Below are 19,774 nucleotides of genomic sequence, written 5' to 3'. Positions count from 1 at the left end.
ATAATAATAATAATAATAATAATAAGTAATGTTGGTGTATCTTTAGTACACGCTTCCACAGTTTAGCCAGAAAACATACAATTATGAAAGTCCAGTTTGTTTACATTTGCCAAAGATGGTTATACTAATGGTTAGTGACATCTCACAGAAAACTGGAGATTTAATATTAAAGGTGTTGAAATGGGCTGACTAAGTTAACTTTCTGGAGTTAGAAACAAAATGTTTGCTTTCACAAAAGTAACTTACTGTGTCTGGCACCGAGTGTGGCTGGCAATAACACATTAAACACTGAGGGGGCGAGGTCTGAAAATACCATCAATGTGTTCTGGATTCCAAAAGGAGAACGCTGTGGGAGGGATCGGGAAGTAGTGGGTGGGAGGAGTCAGAATGTTGACACATAAAAAAAACAAAACAAAAAAAACCCTCCAATGAGGCAGAGGGTAGTACAGGGCCATATAATGCAGCAGCAGCAGCAGCTTTAGCGTGCAAAACAAGTTCTCTACAGAATCTGATTGGCACAGCACTTCCACAACTGGAATAATCACCAGAAAGCAGGAAGTTCGCTACCGTACCGAGCACCACTACTTTATAGTATAACATTTGTGAAGTTCTGACACGACCAGTGAAATAAATAAAGTAACAAAAATGCCTGGAAAGAAAGTTTGCATTGTTGGATCAGGAAACTGGTGAGTTATATTATAATTTGAGCACTTTTTACAGTTCTTAATTTAGCACCTTCGCTTATTTGGATCAGCACTACACTGAAACATGCAATTCATACTTACTCCACCTACTGCAGACGCGTTGTTGTTTTTGTACAATCAATCCACCTTATATTTATTTTTAAATTAATACTAGAATGTGTGATTAAGTTTTATCCGACGCTACTTGGGACAAACTATCGCGGTGTTACGCTCAAATTTCCCTATTACCTACTCATAGTGTTGGCAATTGCTGACTGATATTAAGCAATAGTACTTAAGACGGGGGTTTTGTGTTCCCTGTCTTGTTGCAACGCGAACGAGTTCTTGCAAACCCAAATCCATTTGGAGACTACTATGCCACTAGTTTACAAGCTCTGCAATCGGTGATGTGGTATAATAACAAATTACTTCATTCAAAGTAGATAATGAGTCAGAACTACTGTACTTGGTCTCAGGTATCTATCAAAGTTGGGTTTGGGATTCAAGAACAGTTCACAGTCATTAATGCGGCAGTGTGCGCTGCGAGCTCCGTGGGGATGGGCCAGTGTATCCAAGGGCTTACCCTTTGTCCTATTGTTGTAATAACCCAAGCCTTAAAACATGAGCACGGTGTTGCAGTTTTAGCTTTCTCTTTATTTTAACCTTGACTGCATTTAATCCATTTCCCTACCACAACACTATACTTTTTTTCTTTAGGGGATCGGCTATTGCCAAAATTATTGGCAAGAATGTTGCAGGATCCAACAGATTTGATCCCATAGTGAACATGTGGGTTTTTGAAGAAGAGGTTAATGGCAAAAAGCTGACGGAGATAATCAACAGCGAACATGAAAATGTTAAGTATTTGCCGGGACACAAACTGCCTAAAAATGTGGTAAGGCTTCTTGAGCAATTCTTCTTGTGGTGTAATGTGCCGTATGAATACCCATGGTGCTGATGCAGCGTCTTTGTGGTCTAATCTGTCAACACTTTGACTTCTGCTCCAGAGGCTTGTTGCACAGTATTTCATAACAAAGAGCAAGGCGTAATGCAATTGATTGTTGACGATGTCCCATGCCTAAACCTGTATCTACTGGACTAAAGCTTATTCAGTTTTGATTACATTTAGTGTTCACTGTGGTTTATATTCAGGAATAACAATTGAAAAGCTTTCACTGACCCTTCATAGTCCCAAAGAAAACTGATCCAGGTGAAAACATAAAGAATGAAGATTATTTTCTCTCAATCCCTTGATCGGTGTTGTGGAAGTAATCCATTACACTTACACGTATCTTTAACAAAACTGTAACTAGTTACAGTAACTTATTATTTTGAAAAACATGCAACTAGTCACAGTTACAAATACAGTAGTTTCTTATCAGGTGTAGCTAATTCCTGTCCTCACAGACCATATGAACTACTAAATGTTGTCATAGGTAAGACAGTCCAGGACTAGGGCTAATCAGGCTCTGTGAAACCAGCAGAACGTATAGTAGATGTTGGCATCTGTCACAAGTAGGTCTTCTCTCTACATCATATGATGTAAAATCTCAAATGTCCATGTGCAATATTATGTAAGTCATACATGCAGTTCCCAGATTGAGCCTTTAATTCCTTACTTTCATTAGCCCTGACGGCAAAAGGAGACCTAGCTTGTGAAACGTGCAGGAACTGGTGCTAAATAGTGTTTCATGACTTCCAGTCGGAATACTGTGTAAAAGTACTGGGTAATTTACATGTACAGTGGATTAAAATAAAAGGCTATATATATATTGCTTTGAGTGTACTTCACTGGGGAAAGTGTACTTCCAAAGGATAACTTTGCCAGTCAATTGCACTAGAAAACCATAGCTGCATAGACGCCCTTGACATTCATGTTGTAATGGTGACGAACGACAAGTCCATTTTTGTGCTTGTCGATTGTCAGATTGGCTTTAAATGATAGAATTGCAACAGGAAGTAAAGTCAGCATTTAGGGGAACGAGAGCAGAAACTCAAGTTAGTGAAACGTTGCTGCTGAAGTGAGGTGACCCCCTCCTGCACACCTGATCCATGTTTATTTTTCTTTTTTCCCCAGGTTGCTGTCCCAGATGTAGCTGAAGCCTCAACTGGTGCAGATATTCTGGTCTTCGTTGTCCCTCATCAGTTTATTTCCAAACTATGCGATCAGATCAAGCCCAAAATCAAACCAGGGACATTTGGAATATCACTCATTAAGGTTGGAAAACAGGCACACTATTTTCTGCTAGGCTCATGAGCCATAAACCTAAACCATAACTGCAATTGTATTAAGTCTTTAACTAGCGATCTGTAACTCTGTTTAGCTTTCCTCCTGAGAGGCTGAGAGCCCTGTCTGGAAGCGGGGGGTGTCAGTCCGCTTCCCTCCATTTAACGTGCTGTTTTCATTCCTGAGCGCAGGGTGTAGATGAAGGGCCTGATGGCTTAAAGCTCATCTCCAACATCATTCGAGAGAAACTGGAGATTGAAGTCAGCGTGCTGATGGGCGCCAATATCGCTAGTGAGGTGGCCGATGAGAAGTTCTGTGAAACAACCATAGGTAATCCTTACACGAATTGGAGCATATGAAACAAAAATGCAAGGGAGCTGTATCCTCTCCATCCTTTATATATAGACACGGCTAATACTGCTAGCTAAAAGTTTAACTGCATGACTGGTTACTTGTAATATAGAAATATCCAAAGCATTGCTTACAGTTGGACCTTGGAATGCAATTCAAATGGAATGCTTAATCCACGGTCAACATTTTAAATGTACCCCTCTTAGCATAGAAATGTCAAATGTAACAATACCCAATAAACATTTGAGGAATGATGATATAGTTTGGCTTGTTGGGTCATGATTAGAGGATCCAAATGCTGAACTTCTTGTTTGTATACAGGATGCAAAAACGTGCAGCATGGTCAGATTTTTAAGGAGCTGTTTCAGACTCCAAACTTCAGAATCACAGTGGTGGAAGAATGTGATACTGTAGAGCTTTGTGGTGCTTTGAAGGTGAGAATTGAACTTTACCAAACTTTTTTTTTTTTTTTTTTAATTCTTATTTTCTGCTCCTCCTCGACACTGAGACTATTTAGTCTTTCTTAAAGTGAGTTGGCGCTAAACGAGTGGCTGCCCCTGTTTCACTCTGTGTTTCCCGTCGTTTACAGAACATTGTTGCAGTTGGCGCTGGATTCTGTGATGGGCTGGGCTTTGGTGATAACACCAAGGCGGCAGTGATTCGCTTGGGTCTGATGGAAATGGTGGCCTTTGCAAAGTTATTCTGTAAAGGGACAGTAACCTCTGTCACCTTCCTGGAGAGCTGCGGAGTGGCCGATCTCATCACCACCTGCTACGGAGGTCGCAACAGGAAGGTAGCAGAAGCATTTGTGAAAACAAAAAAAGTAAGTGCCATCTGGAAACGGGTATATTTCACTTTTTTTGTTTCTTCTTGGGGATTTGTGGCATCAAACCAAAGAGAAATTCTGAGCATACATCTGTATGGATTCTAACATTGTATTTTCCTATCTAGTCCATAGAGGAGCTGGAAAAAGAAATGCTTAATGGACAGAAGCTGCAGGGTCCCCAGACATCAGCAGAGGTGTACAAGATTCTTAAAAATAAGAATATGGCTAACAAGTAAGTGTTAAAATATATATATATATATATATATATATATATATATATATATATAATCTCTTGCTTAAATATTTTCTAACAGAAACAAAAGAGCTTTGAGGTGTTTCTTATATACTGTAGATTGTGAAACTTGTGTCTGAGGTACAAGTGAACATTGAGAGTGGAAGGTTGTGCATCTGTTTAAATGGCCTGACTGAGCTTGTAAAAAGCATTGGAAGGCATGTATCTGACTCTGACACATGCCCTGCTTGGCGAGGGGGGCACTTGCTTAATGTGCTAAATCCTGCTGGCCTGCTTCCAACTAGGTGCAGCTTGAGAACAAGATGGATGTAGTCATTCTGACACACTGCCAGTATGGACTTGCCCTCTAAAGGGATCAGGTTGAAAGAAGTACATTGCCAGACTCAAATATATATATATATCTAATGTATGTATATGTGTGTGTGTGTGTGTGTGTGTGTGTGTATATATATATATATATATATATATATATATATATATATATATATATATATATATATATATATATATATATATATATAATATACACTGTACCTTTTCTTTCTCTCTCTGCAGATTTCCACTGTTTACTGCCGTGTATTTGATTTGCTTTGAGGGCAGGCCAGTCCAAGAATTCATTACTTGCTTACAGGACCACCCCCAGCACATGTGACCAGGGGAACACATGGTCCTGCTCCCTACTCCTCTACCAACTCCATGGTTCTCTCCTACATTTTAAATGCTTTGTACTTTGACCATTAAACCATTTCATTGGCCTACTTGCTGCCTATCTTTTTGTTTTTAGAAGAAACATGGTGATTCAAAAGCTAAGAGCTATTCATAAAATGACTGAAAGAAAGCATTATGCTTTTTATAATAACACAAAACATGGAACTTGTAAGAATTCCAAAAGCCAATTCTTTTGAAGATGCTCTGCTATGAGTAGCAGACTTTCCTCCATCAAGAATTCAAATGATACAAATGCGTTTTCACTCAGGTTCCCATTATTTTGACTGTTCCCAAGCCAGATATCCTGGTCACCACCAGATTCTGAAAACCTCAAGCATTGTGTTTAAGAATATATGAAATATGAGTGTACTTGTATATTCTGAACCAGAGGATAAGGTGAAGCAGTGATCAATAAGTAGAAACATGCTCACCAATACTTGTTGTTATAGGGACCACGTACACACCAATAAGCAAGTCTGTCATTACACTAATTAAGGGCACACACTGTTTCAAATCATTTATTCATTTATTTCCAGCATTCACATTATTTTGATCTCTTCTAACATAATACATACAACTAGCTACAAACCATAATAACGCAAAAAATTGCCATTTTTTCTAATGTAAAATAAGCAGAACAAAGAGGAAGTACGTCTTTTTATTATTATTATTATTATTATTATTATTTTAAGCAAGCTCAGATTTATCTATAGAAATGTCTTTGGTCTCATTACATAGCAGACAACTCTAAACCTATGACTGGAGTACAGAGCCCTTGCAGGTTGTCATATACTATTAACAAAGCTCTGGTATCAGATTCTGGAGCTATATACTGTAGTGTCTTTCACAGCATTCAAGGTGCTTTACAAAAATTCAATATACGAGCACAGTACGCTCTCTCTCCTTGTGTCCACGTTCTTCTGAAGACCTGGGCTCAGTTGCACCAGCTTTGCAGAAGTTCAGGTTTAGCTCAGTTAAGGTGCACATCTTTCCTCTTTGCTCTTAAAGCTGTTTTTAAAATGCTGCGAGTCGGTGCTGCATCTCTCTAGGTGGTCAGAATAGAGGGATTTCACTGTAGACTGCACACATGATACTTTCAAAGCAGAGCATATTATATGTAGAATGAGTTAACATTATCTAGAAAGGGAAATAACTAAATCCATGTAGAATTTCCTCCATACATATTTTTTTCTAGTTGGGATTTTGTTGAATACAAACCTTCAAGTATGGCAGACTGCCTGGAAACAAATATACAAAATGATCCCCTTGCTGGTAACTCGTGTAAATCTCATGTATTCCATAGAGAATGTTGTCTAAAGAAGATATTTCATTAGTAAAATAATTAAGACTTGTGACTTAAAAAGGTATGTGCAATTAAAACAGTTTCAGTAGTTTTAAAACATTATAGATATTGGAGTGTAAATAATACTGTGCAGATAAATAAAGACCAGGTCATAGAGCTTTACAAGCAGGTGAGTTAGAACACAATTGCAGGTTAACTATATTGGGTAGAAGTAATATTTAAAAAAGCTGCAACAAAACGTAATACTGAAATCCCACTGTTAAGTGCATCTACAATAAAACCAGTTCAAAAATGAAATTGTAAAAAAGAGTTATCATTGCTAACATTTTCAGTATGTAAATACATTGAGTCCTTGTTCATACAGAAATAGAAAGGTAACCAAACACATGTCAAAAGAAGATCAATTCACTAACAATCACAGATCACTAAAAACGTCTTAAATTAATCTAACCCAGGAGTACAATACATTTCTTAAGATGACAGTTCTGCAGGCACCCTGGTAAAGGAACAGTGCATCAACCCCTGTAATCTGACAGGCCATTATTGTCAGATATGTAAGGCTTATGTAGAATAGTCAAAACTGTGATTGTAACTGTTTTCAGAGTGCTTGTACAGTAGGAACTTTCACACATTTTGCAGAGTGCAACATTATGTTAATCTTATTTAGTGTTAGTCAGTGGGCTTAGCCCATGCCGAGTGTGTTAAAGGGGGCATGCTTAAGAGAATGAATGGGCATTATTATTATAAGCGAGTGATTTTCAGTACATTGATTAGGCATATAGACGGAACGAGGGGTTGCTCATAATTGGTAGGTTTCTTGTCTTAGAGCTTGTACAGCACGCCATACTGCACAATTATTGCAAGAAATAAGCTGCTGTAACACACTACATTTCTATACAATGTCTTGCAAAATGTTACTCCTGCCCCTTAAAAGTCAGGAGTATCAGAGTCTATAAAATACATCAGTGTGTGTATTGTTGAGCTTTATATAAAATGAACACGATCCTGCATAAGGACAATATCCACACTGAATACATTTTCTTCAAGTAAAAGTGCAGCAAATGCTGCTTTTTTCTACATCATTGAAAAAAAGTGCAGTTCATTTGAAAAAGGGATCAATAAAGTAAATCAGCTAATTCTAGAATCCTTGATTTTTCTAAAATCATATTCTTGCAATATCAAACCCAAAGCATTGTCATTTTTTCCATAATACACCTTTAACTGAAGCTACTGAACCCCACGTGGGCTGAACTCTTTGCCCATCTGACCAGTGTGGGTTGCTGAAGTGCGAGGAGGATGACTGTGCTCAGGCTATTTTCCGCCCTAATCCTTTTGGAGAGCAAAGGCCAATGCAGAGCTCACTATGGGTCCCCAGCCAAGATCGGCAACTCGGCGCAAGCAGGATTTGAACAAAAGCTTCTGTGACTCACTCTGCACTCCAAACAGCTGTGCTTTTACTAGGTGAACCACTGGGGGCCACCAAAATAAACAGCTTTATAGACAGCTTGTTAGTATGTAGGTTTTCACTGTGCCACTAACCTGGCTGGTTTTCAGCAATTTTACAGTTAGAACTGCACTCCCCACTCAGATGCCAGCTGAATTCCTGGTTGAACGGGCAGTAGTCAGCTATCTCCACTGAGCCACCGTAGTAAGGAAAATCTTGAAAAGGGATGCCAGGGATGCCATCGAAATACTGGAGACAAAAAAATCAAAATGCTTGTCGCTGCAAGGAAACAAAGTGATTCTCAACGAGCAGCAAGAAATCAATACCTAAATACTGTACCTGATACTCCGCTGGTATATTGTTCATATATTTCTGTAAATTGCACACTGCCACAGCCATCTGGTCCTGCCTGCATGTGAGCTGTAAAGGATTACTCCTCAAAGCATCACAGAATGGAGCAGCTTTCTGCTTCCTATACAAAGAAGACGACACAGGTGTGTATCATGCATTTGCAAATCAGTAGTTCTTAATCTCTTGGTTCCAATGACTTTTTTTTAAAGCTCTACGAAAAACTGCTAAAATGGAGTAGAGATTGGCTTAGATATAACACACTGTTTGACATCTTTCCAAGATAAGTTTTAACTAAAAAAGTGGCAATATATCTATTTTCTCCTTATTACAGGACTTATGTGTGTCTTTGATTATACATCCAGAACTTGAGGCTCTTCATTACAAAGTCACAGCCCATTCCTCTTCCCCAGTCCTGTCTCTCTGCCATGCTGTAATTGGATCTGTACCAGCTGCAAATGCATGGAACAACATCAGAATTTCATTATACATTTAAATTATTTAAATAATGTTGGAAAAGAAGACACAAGGAAAATAAAAAAACATGTTTTTAGTTGCTCCTGCTTACCCAGTGTCCTCCATTGTTGCTAAGGTAATCGTAGAAAACACTCTGTTCTGTGTGTGAGATCCTGTCATAGCCTCATTCTGGAGAACAGGAAACAGCATTCAAATGATTTAAAATGGTCAACTAAATGTCAGTTTTTTTTTTGTTTGATAACAAAGTAGATTGAACAATACATACATTGAAGAAAAGATACATATTTCTAAAACAAAACATGTACACAGGACTTGTTTTTTTTTGTACAGGGAAAGGATAATTAAGCATACATAATATATATTTTTCACATAATGTCGTATCATTGCCAATGCAAGTGAAAATGTTATTTACAGCTTCAAAATCGTCAGGACAGCATTTTGTGCACAAACACAAAACATCCTCCACTTTTGCTGACATAAGGAAACCAGACCACGTAAAAGTTAATTATGTTTTTTCATTTTCACTTCTCCATTTACCCTAGCAACATATTGGTGAACTGAGCAAACATTTAGACTTACCACAGCTCAGAAAATATCAGTTTGTTTTGCTTAATTTTCAGTTGATTTCACCTTCCAGTCGAACAAGGCACTAAAAAGTGAACTCTGGCAGTAACAAGCTGATCCTTTGTTCTTTACAACATGCTCACAGACATAGGTTTCAACAGCAGCAGTTACAGTACCTCCAGCAATATGTTCTCCCAGTGAGCTCTATCCCCAAACCACCCTGGTTCTCAAGCTCCATCCCCTCCAGGATTGGGCAGTCAAAAAGGTTTTTGGGCTTCTTCCTATAAATGAAATCCACAGAAATCCACAGTGCTTTCATATCTTTTGTCAGGCTTACTGGACCCTTACATTACTGTACCTCAAGCAGGAAACATGCCAAGCACATTTGTTTTTATTGCTCATCTGTTAGGTAATATCATATTAACAGCTACAACCTGACTCAGCTAAGCAATTAAACATAATGTGACAGTAATGCAGAAACCAACTCTAAAAACATAATGCAACATTTACTGTTGTTTGACTGCCTGCACTCAGTATAACAGAGATGGAAGCAAGACCCCCATTGCATAGCAGTTGGATCCATTCCCGGTTTTACTAGGAGTTTAATAAGACACATCTGAGATTGTTACATACACCTTGTGGCTAATCAGGCTCATATTAAAACCTGGAATGAGTTGAACTGAAGTGCCATATGAGGCTTATGTAGAATAGTCTTATTTCCATCCCTGTATAATCATACGACTCGAGGGGTTATGAGAAGGATCACTTCATGACGCACCATCCTGTTGCCACGGATATCCCATAACCTTGATGCTCTTCTAACCACCTGATCACTCCACTGGTACAATCCCAGACTGTAAAAGAAATCGGAAGCATTACCATACACTTTCCTTTAAAACTGACATTGCAAAATGTGTTCTGTATAGTCTAAGAAATACAAACAGTTTAATTCTGGGGGAAAGAATATAGAAATCCTCCTTTAAATGTATTTATGGATAAATACCTTCAATTTTAGTGTTAATTATTTTGAGTGTCATCTGCTGCTCTATGGTACAGTGTATAATATACTTGATAATATTATAACTTTGTGGAGCGAGGACATGATAGAAGGCCATTTCAGCAGCAGTAGTAAATCTATCTGAAAGCCAGTTAGAGTCAGTTATTGGAGGAAATGATTAAAATCTTCCAGGTCTCAAACCAGAGCTGCTTTTCTGTTTTCTTTAACAATATAAATATACCTCTCATTAAATGGTGGCAGTCCGTTTGCATGGCTCTGTGTCACAGGTCTTCCCGCATCATCATGATAAAATGCATAAAGCCCAGCTGAGAAACCCTGTTTAAAATACATATACATTCATTTCCTGGTCAAGCCAACCAATGGGAAGAACAACGAGGGGCTGCATACTCTACAATGTGTCCGTTCAGACAAGTACGGTCAAAATTCTCCTACCCTCTTCAATAGAAAATGTTTTCACTCATCACAGATTTTTTTAGTGTTGCTATATTGTAAGATAAAAGTAATTTCAAATAGCCCTGATGAGATATGCCCTAATGAGTATATCCTGGTTTTCAGAATAATTACCATTGCACAACTGCACACCTTACATTGCTGAGGAACCGAGAGCAGTGTTACACAGGCACTCCCCAGGAATTACAAAGAAGACAAGCTCATTCCACAACCGTTTATTATATTGCCATGCAGTAGACATGATATTATTAGTGGTATAATTACAACACGTTGCTGATTAACACTCTGCATTGTATACAAGAGTCTTCTAACCGCAAACTGATGTCACCTTGTCAGGTAGAAAACACAGTGCTGCATTGTGATTTAGCTATTCAAAGGACATAATAATAGGAGGATGCTATAGGCCGCCAAATTCAGGCACTGAGCAAAATAATCTGTTATACAATGACATTAGAAATGCGTGCAGCAAAGGAGAAGCCATATTAATGATTTCAACTTCCCCCATATAAAATTGGAAAACCCTATGGGGAGCATGGCAGATGAAATTGAAATGGTGGAAATGACAAATGACTGCTTCCTAACACAATTTGTCAAGGCACTGACTGAGGTGAGGCATGCCTTGATTTAGTCTTTTCAAATAACGAAGACAGAATAATGTTACTCGAATTGTATTTGCTTACGATTGTAAGTCGCCCTGGATAAGGGTGTCTGCTAAGAAATAAATAATAATAATAATAATAATAATAATAATAATAATAATAATAATAATAATAATAATAATAATAATAATAATAACTAAAATAGAGGTCAGAGTACCATTGGCAAACTCAGGCCACAAAAAGTAATGACTAAAGCTAAGGTTTACAATTTTAGGGAAGGCAAATTATGAAGGAACGAAACAGAGACTAACAGATGTAGATTGGAATAAAATAGAGAAAACATCCATAGAAAAAGGATGGCTGTTTTTTTTTAAAAATGTAGCACTAGAGGCGCAAAACAATTACACCCCAAAAGTAGACAAATCTAAATCTAAAACAAAATTGCCAAAATGGTTTAATAGGTCAATTAAAAAAATAGTCAGAGAAAAAAGGCACTTTACAGAGCGTTTAAAAGGGACCAAGAACAAAGTACACAGAAAGAGTACTTGGAACTGCAAACACAAGTCAAAAAGGAAGTTAGAAAGGCCAAGAGAGACAGAGAGAGAGATAGAAATGAGCATTGCTAAGGGGGCTAAAACCAATTCCAAAAAGTTATTCCAATAACGCAGGCAATACAAATCATATGGGAGTTACTGAAATTGAAGAAGGAATCTATGAAAAAGACCTAGGAGTTTATGTTGACTCAGAAATGTCTTCATCTAGACAATGCGAGGAAGCTATAAAAAAGGCCAACAAGATGCTCGGATATATTGTGAAAAGTGTTGAATTTAAATCAAGGGATGTAATGTTAAAAATTTACAATGCATTAGTAAGACCTCATTAGAATATTGTGTTCAGTTCTGGTCACCTCGCTACAAAAAGGATATTGCTTCTCTAGAAAGAGTGCAAAGAAGAGCGACCAGAATTATTCCAGGTTTAACAGGCATGTCATATGCAGATAGGCTTAAATAATTGAATCTATTCAGTCTTGAACAAAGAAGACTACGCAGTGATCTGATTCAAGCATTCAAAATTCTAAAAGGCATTGACAATGTCGACCCAAAGGACTTTTTCGACCTGAAAAAAGAAACAAGGACCAGGGGGTCACAAATGGAGATTAGATAAAGGGGCATTCAGAACAGAAAATAGGAGGCACTTTTTTACACAGAGAATTGTGAGGGTCTGGAACCAACTCCCCAGTAATGTTGTTGAAGCTGACACCTTGGGATCCTTCAAGAAGCTGCTTGATCAGATCAGCTACTAACAACCAAACAAGCAAGATGGGCTGAATGGCCTCCTCTCGCTTGTAAACTTTCTTATGTACGTGCCTCAAAAGGTTTCAAACAAACATGCTCTTTATTGTCCGTTGTTGACAAGTGACTCCCAAACCCTGCACTACCCATATTCAATATAGCCTGCACATGTAATAAAACACAACACTGGGCAAACTGCTTCATTAAAGACAGCTAAACACACACACACACACACTCACACATAAATAAGCCTTTACAAAATAATGTACTGGTAAATTAAAAACCCAGGGAGTGGAGATGCTGGAATAAAGATGGTTACGCTAGGCAATTCGTCTGTAGACAGCTATTTGTACAATATGTTTCCGTTTCTAAATCAAATTTAATGTAATATTAATATGTAATGTAACTTGCAAGACAGAATATGAATACGTGTGTACAGGATAAAACCGTTACGGAAGAACCAAGATTTGGTTCAAACCGTTTTTCTCCACACCCTCTGGCATATGTTGCGGTATGCATTATATAAATATCTCAGAATCTGAATTATTAAATACGCACTTTGGCTTCTTTTTAAATAGTGTCTATTAAACAAAACAGTAAATGATTTTACTGTCGGCACTACTTCAAAATATATATGAAAATGAAACTACATGTTGTAAACGTAATGTATTTTCTGTCTAGAAGCTATTACCATACCTACTTTATTTGCTCCTTTAAATAATAAAATAAACTTTATTTTATACAGCGCCTTTAAAAGCAACCATCTCAAAGCGCTTTACAAGACAAACACAAATCACAACAACAAAGAAACACAGAAGATAAAAACAGTCACAAAAATGCCTTTCTAAAAAAGTAAGTTTTTAAGCTAGATTTAAAAGCACTCAAAGTGTCTCAATCCCTGATTTCTTTAGGAATGTTGTTCCAGAGTTTTGGGGCATAACAACAAAAGGCCCTGTCACCCATGGAGTGCAGATGAGCAGGAGAAACACATAACACTCCAGAATCAGTTGAGCGAAGGTTGGGGAGTGTAAACAGATCAATAATCAGAGAAGCACTGTGGAGCCAAACCATGCAGAGCCTTAAAGGTAAGAAGAAGACTTTTAAAATCAACTCGAAACCTGACAGACAACTAGTGCAAGGACTCCAAAGCAGGGGTTATGTGATCACCTGCTTGTGACCTAGTCAGGATTCTAGCTGCTGAGTTCTGAACATATTGTAATTAGTTAAGTGTGCTTTTAGAGACGCCTGCGAGCAGGGTGTTACAATAATCTATCCCTGAGAAAACAAAAGCATGAACCTGTTTTTCAGCTACAGATGCAGAGAGCACAGGTCACAGCCTGTTTCTAAGGTGGAAAAAATATGCCTTAACAGTATTCTACACATGACGTATAAAAGCTAATCCAGGATTAAAAATCACTCCCATATTTGGAACTAAACTCAAGCATGGTACCATCAACTGACAGGTTTACAGCATTGGTTTTACGTAGCTGATGTGAAGTACCTAACAGCATAACCTCGGTCTTATCACAATTTAGATGCAAAAAACTTTGTGACATCCAATTCTTAATATCAGAAATGCAGTCCGCAACATCAATAAGGTACTGTGTACAGTTTTGATTCAAAATGACGAACCAACCACCGGATGATAACTTGATGCCATCACACTGTCACTAGGGTTGCTACATTGATGACCCCACCAATTTCAGGTACCTTTTACCATCTTTCTTCCAACCCGCTCTGAAAGGGTTTAGCTTACTCGCCTCAGAAGGGTTTGGAACGCGATGTTTGCAGGTATGACAGTTTGCCAATTGTGATACAAATGACAGAATAACCAAAACAGTTTCCAGCAGCGGCTCAACCTAGCTGCCATCATCTGTGACCCACCACACCGGCTAGCTTGCGATGACGTCATGAGTAAAGTCCCGCCTACTGAGACACTCTTACAGCGGCGGATGGAATTGGCTACATTTCATGTATCTCTATACACTGTATCAAGGAAGCGGATAGTAACTTTAAAGCTATAGTAACTAACGCGTCGTGTAAAACAAACAAACAAACAAAAACATCATAATGAAGCATTAAACTTTAAGGCACTCTAATACTGCAGTAAGCCACTGCACCACAGATTCACCTAAAGGCTGTTATTAACAACGAGTATAGCAGACAAACCGTCATTGATCATCTATCAGGAAACCCAGTTATTTTGCAATGCCCTCCATCCCAGTCCAGAGTAACTAAAGATAAGCACAGAGCCCTCTGCTGTTGGAAGACTACACTGCAGATGAGTGTATTTCATTATTATTATTATTTGTTTATTTAGCAGCCGCCTTTATCCAAGGCGACTTACAGAGACTAGGGTGTGTGAACTATGCATCAGTATAGTTATAATGGCTGCACAGTGGATATACTTGTCACTGAAAAATTACAGAGCAAATAAGAATAACTGAAATACTGTATATAGAAAAACATGTTTTCTGAAGGGTTATTGTGATGTATCTTTAGGAGGGTATCAAAGGGAACCCTAAATACCTGTTCATCATGTCATAGCAACATTTCTGGTTCTGGACGAATCCACTAGTGTGGTCTCAAATAGTTATTTTTTTGGTGCAGATGCTATTGACTGTTTGGGCTCTCTCATTTCTCATTTTCCACTGGTAATGTATAACGCTGCTGTCTCTTGATCTTCCAAGGGCTGCACAGGCATTTTTAATTTGCTTGAGTGTTCTTCTGTCCTTGTGCAATGAATCTAAATAAGATTTTTCCTTTATTGTCTTTATTTTGCAATTAGGTTAATTATGGCTTATTTCTTTTTAACTTCACATACAACACATATACAATCAACTTCTTAGGGGTATAGCTGGTGTGTTTGTATTGCACCTCTGTGAGAGTACTACGCAGGATTGCAGTCATTTATAAGAGCAGATGTATAGCTATCAGAACATTTACCTGAAAGTTGGAAAGCTAATGTTACAATCTTCTGAACTTGGATCATTTGCAGATCTATCAGAACTTTGTTTAACATTCTAGACACAAACATTCCATGTTTGATATATTTTGAGAATCTCCTGAAAAGAAAGAGTGTTTTGATCACATTGTTAAGTAGAGCTATTCAAATTCAAATTCAAAGTCTGTTGCTATTTCAGTTTGATTCCAGTAGATGGCGATGTAGGCCCCGTAAAGAGCAGATTTTGTAACTGTCAAGTGCAGTTGTGCAAAAAAAAAAAAAAAAAATTAGATAAAAAATAAATAGGTCAGTCACATTAGGCTTTTGTTGTATTTGATGAAGGACAAACCAGAAAACTATATCAATTAGCAAAACATCTCTGTTCTGTGCTGTTTTGCTGTTTCCATTTTTTTTTCTTCCAATGCCAACACTTAACATCAAGGCTGGATTAAAGGATGTGGGGGCCCTACACTAACCATATTTTGGGGTCCCTATGCATATTATGGTGTTATTGATATATTGGTTAATCCGACCCTGCTTTGGGGACCTATGTCACAGGTAAAGTATCGTTATAGAAAAGTGTGCTATTTTATAAATTACGTGTAGAGATTTTTTTTTTTTAAACAGGACAGGTTTTTAAATTGGCCCTAAAAGTGAAATAATACGTAAATTGAACATGCTTCAATAATTTGATCCCGCAGACTGATGTCTCTGACGTAGGACTAGGGACGGATCTCTCCCAGGAGGTAGAGGGCGTGGGGCATTTGGTATTGTACATTAGCAGGAAGCTGCTTGCGTGAGAGACTCAGAGAACAGGTATGGTGTAATTGAGAAGGAATGCCTAGCCGTCATAAAAAAAAAAAAAACAGAACTGAAAGCAAGCTTCTGTGCGCCTCTCTTCCTGTGTGTGTGGGCCCGGCCGCCCACATGCAGTTTTTGTAAAATGTCCCAAAAATGATGACCTCGCGTGGGCCCCAATTCTGATGGGGGCCCTGCACTATAGCGTAATTTGCGTATAGTTTAATCTGTCCCTGCTTAACATACTTTCCCACGACTGCAGTTCCTAACTGCAATAAACAGCACCATCCTTTCCAGTGCTTTATTAGGCTTTACTACACTTTTCAATGGCAGACCTTTATGAGGATTGGTTCATATATGCTTTATAAGGAGAGGTTGGTGATACAGTAAATTGTAAATACCGATATTATTGGGTCATATGTTGGTTAATTAATCTACAGTTTCACTAGGATGTAAATCAATGCATATTTTTGCATTAATTTAAACTTCTATAATGACCAGTAAAATAGTATTATATAATGCCACAATTTACGAGTATGAGAAACTTTTTATTTTCTATATTAAATTCGTAAGCGCTCTATTAAAATAACACAGGGACTAAGCCTTGGGCTTATATTGTAAAAAAAAAGTTGTGTTTTTTTTCTTCCCCGTTTGAAGTTTTTCTATTGCCAGGTTCTTAAATACTTGATACACCTTTCACACCTTGCCTTGGAGGCTGAGAAACAGGCATGCTTCTCATGTTTTGCCCTGAACATGTTTTGCTCTGCACAGCATACGAATGAAGGAAACCTTTAAGAATGGTGTGTTCACTACGCAATGTGCAAGTCAGTATAAACAGGGGCTGTGTAAACAGTTTGCTACAGCGCTTGTTAAAAATGCAACAGTATGGTATATAACTAGAACTAGAAAACTACAACAACAAGAAAGCAGTATAACTCCAAACACTATAACTGAAAATGAAACTATAACTGCATAACAAAAAACAGCACTGTGGTCATATACACCTCCTGAGGGGTCTGGAGTCCGGCTTTCCAGTCTGGTATAAACGCTCTGTAGTGTAGATGCTAACCATATTTAGCTTTAGTTGTTTGGTTCTAGTTTTGTAAAGTTAACAGGTGTTTTACCTGTTAACTACTAGACTGGTGTAAATGCTTTTAAAAATATGGCCCATAATGTGCCAGGGTGTAAATACACTGTAGAACATTCTTTTGACTAAATCAAGATTTCTGGTACAATCACTTAGCCTAATGTCAGCGTAGTGTGTTTGTACTCTTCCAAGATTATCTTACCAACAGTCACCACTTACTCCTCAAATTTAAGTAAAAACACAGATATACAGGCTTTTCCCTTCAGCACTCACCGATCTCAGTGATGAATTGCCAGCTGATGACAATGTAGTTTCTCCTATTCCCAGGTCATATATATTACACAGAAGAGGAGTCTGTCCCTGGTAGCCTTTGAAGGCATCATCTGAAGTAGAGCGCTTCAAACACAGGCAATACAGTCATCTTATATTCAAGTAGCATTCGAGGCAATAACATAGAGAGGCCACTCAGAGAATTGAAAGCTTTTTCAGAAACATGGTTTTATGATTTCAGACATCAAAGAAGTGATACAGACCAGAAACCCTGAATAGAATAAGGAGCCTGACACCTTGGCAGAGGTCACATTTCTCATTGGAAATACGAGGAATAATATGAGGGAGCTGGACCTGAAACAAGCAGGTATGATTGTATTCCCAGGCCCCTTTATCTTCTAAGGGAACTTTCATCACTGTCTGATGGTGGCAGTTCTGATGACACCCCTGCGAAGATTGGGATTATGGCTCCACGTTACAAGCCTGTGTGAAAGAAGATCTCTACTGCTGAAACCACGCAATGACAACTGACTAGAGTCTATTCATGTTGTCTTGTATTAATGCCTTCCCTGTATTCAGGAATGGCCAGGACATCACAGCACAGACAAGGCCTTTTAGTGGATACCCTTGAATATGTGCAGGTGCTGTTGCATGCACAAAACATTTTAATGTAAAAATTGAGCTTGGGCAAATTAGCTGGTTTAGGGAGAAAAAAAAAACTATGGTAAAACATAGACAATTCCTAAAACAACATGCTCTGTAACACAGGGTGCTCTGCATCGATCTCACTAAATACGGGTGTAACCCATCTTCGTGACATCCATGCACACATGCAGTTTCTTGGTATTTTTTGGTATGTGTACTTTTTGGCAATACTATAAAATATAACAGTGATATTTGTTTTTGAGAGATGAAATTGTACTCATTTGTGTTTTGTACTTATCAGTGCTCTGTGCACAGTTGTTGTTTTTATAATTTTTATCTTCACTGTCTAAACCTGAAATGGTGTTCTGATGAGGTTACCCTCTCTACCAATGTAAATGAAAAGAATCACGTGACTATACTGTGCATGCATTCCTTATGCTAAAGGCTAGTGTTCTGCTTTGGCATTTTGAAAAGGTGATAAAGGTTGTAATCCATTATCCATTCTCCTTTTGTTTTTAATAAGCTGTAATTAAATGTCTGAGACCTGCTGAATAAAACTGTACATCCATTGCAATGGATTACACAGAGTATGACATTTACAAATGTACGTAATCATTTCTGAAATTTAGTTCGCACACAGCAGTCATATTCTTTGATTTATTTGATCAGTAGTTTCCTAAAAATAAAGAGATATAAATCACAAGTCAGTTCAGCCACACACCTGGCTTTAAAATCATGTTTGTACAGGAATCCAGAATGGAGTCTTTTGTTTGATCAGATCTCAGCTTCCCACAAGGACTACATCATTTTAATGACCAGTCCCAATGGAGGAAATGGCATTTTATTTATTGATACTGTGTCTAAAAAAGTGGATTTTTCACCCATTTTAAAAAACAATCGAAAACCAAATTCGTACCCCTCTTTAAGGTACTCAGTATTTAACTGTTCTTTAGCCACCACATCATTTTTTTTAAATGCAACGTTACTTAATTTGTTATGGATTTAATGGGGGAAAAAGTTGGAATGCCATTTCATGGTTCAGTAGTTTAGTCTGAGCGACTCCAGCTCATGTGGCTCATGCAGCAGGCAGGGTTCATCTGCAAGCAATGGCCCGTTCACAGCCCCATCTGTTTTATCCCTCACAATGTCCCACATGAGATTCTGCATCACAGAAAAGCATCTGAATGCACCTTTCAAGTTGAGAAAATAGCTTCAAATGCCTGTTTATCCTCTTTCCCTTGCACTGCGCTCCACCATTCTGGGTGTTTCTGGCTTCTCTCGTTGTAACACTGATTTCATTCACAGTTTTAATAACCACTGGCACAGGGGAATTGGGCAGAATCCTTCATGTTCATTGGAATGTCACTTTTTATTTTGGAAGATGAACTGCCTACTGGACTTTTAAGAAACACGTTTTATTATCAAATTAAATGTCTTTAGCCACTGCCAGGCTATTATTAAAATCCTTTTTAGATGTCTCTTCACAT

At 38.0% G+C, this 19,774-nt stretch overlaps 2 protein-coding genes across 3 annotated transcripts; one reads left to right on the top strand and one right to left on the bottom strand.

Moving 5' to 3' along the window:
• Positions 1-431: 431 nt before the first annotated feature.
• LOC117401334 (glycerol-3-phosphate dehydrogenase [NAD(+)], cytoplasmic-like) lies at positions 432-5,098 on the top strand. Its single transcript, XM_034001936.3, has 8 exons — positions 432-686; positions 1,401-1,578; positions 2,761-2,901; positions 3,102-3,240; positions 3,583-3,695; positions 3,851-4,084; positions 4,213-4,319; positions 4,896-5,098. The coding sequence occupies exons 1-8, from the start codon at positions 646-648 to the stop codon at positions 4,990-4,992; spliced, it is 1,050 nt and encodes a 349-aa protein (XP_033857827.1). The 5' UTR covers positions 432-645; the 3' UTR covers positions 4,993-5,098.
• Positions 5,099-5,561: 463 nt separating this feature from the next.
• Positions 5,562-10,625, bottom strand: LOC117973078 (leishmanolysin-like peptidase). 2 transcript variants are annotated; one of them, XM_059032416.1, is made up of 7 exons: positions 10,423-10,625; positions 9,963-10,038; positions 9,200-9,465; positions 8,712-8,788; positions 8,503-8,595; positions 8,135-8,267; positions 5,562-8,044 (listed from the first exon to the last, which is right to left on the bottom strand). In XM_059032416.1, the coding sequence occupies exons 4-7, from the start codon at positions 8,777-8,779 to the stop codon at positions 7,886-7,888; spliced, it is 453 nt and encodes a 150-aa protein (XP_058888399.1). In that variant the 5' UTR covers positions 8,780-8,788; positions 9,200-9,465; positions 9,963-10,038; positions 10,423-10,625; the 3' UTR covers positions 5,562-7,885. The 2 variants fall into 2 exon arrangements, with proteins under 2 accessions (XP_058888399.1, XP_058888400.1); XM_059032417.1 differs by having other exon boundaries at positions 9,361-9,465.
• Between the last annotated feature and the right edge of the window lie 9,149 nt (positions 10,626-19,774).

The sequence above is a fragment of the Acipenser ruthenus genome, chromosome 10, assembly GCF_902713425.1.
Source record: "Acipenser ruthenus chromosome 10, fAciRut3.2 maternal haplotype, whole genome shotgun sequence".
Lineage (NCBI taxonomy): Eukaryota > Metazoa > Chordata > Actinopteri > Acipenseriformes > Acipenseridae > Acipenser > Acipenser ruthenus.
The sequence above is the reverse complement of the archived record's forward strand: the minus strand, read 5'-3'. Positions and strand labels throughout refer to the sequence as shown.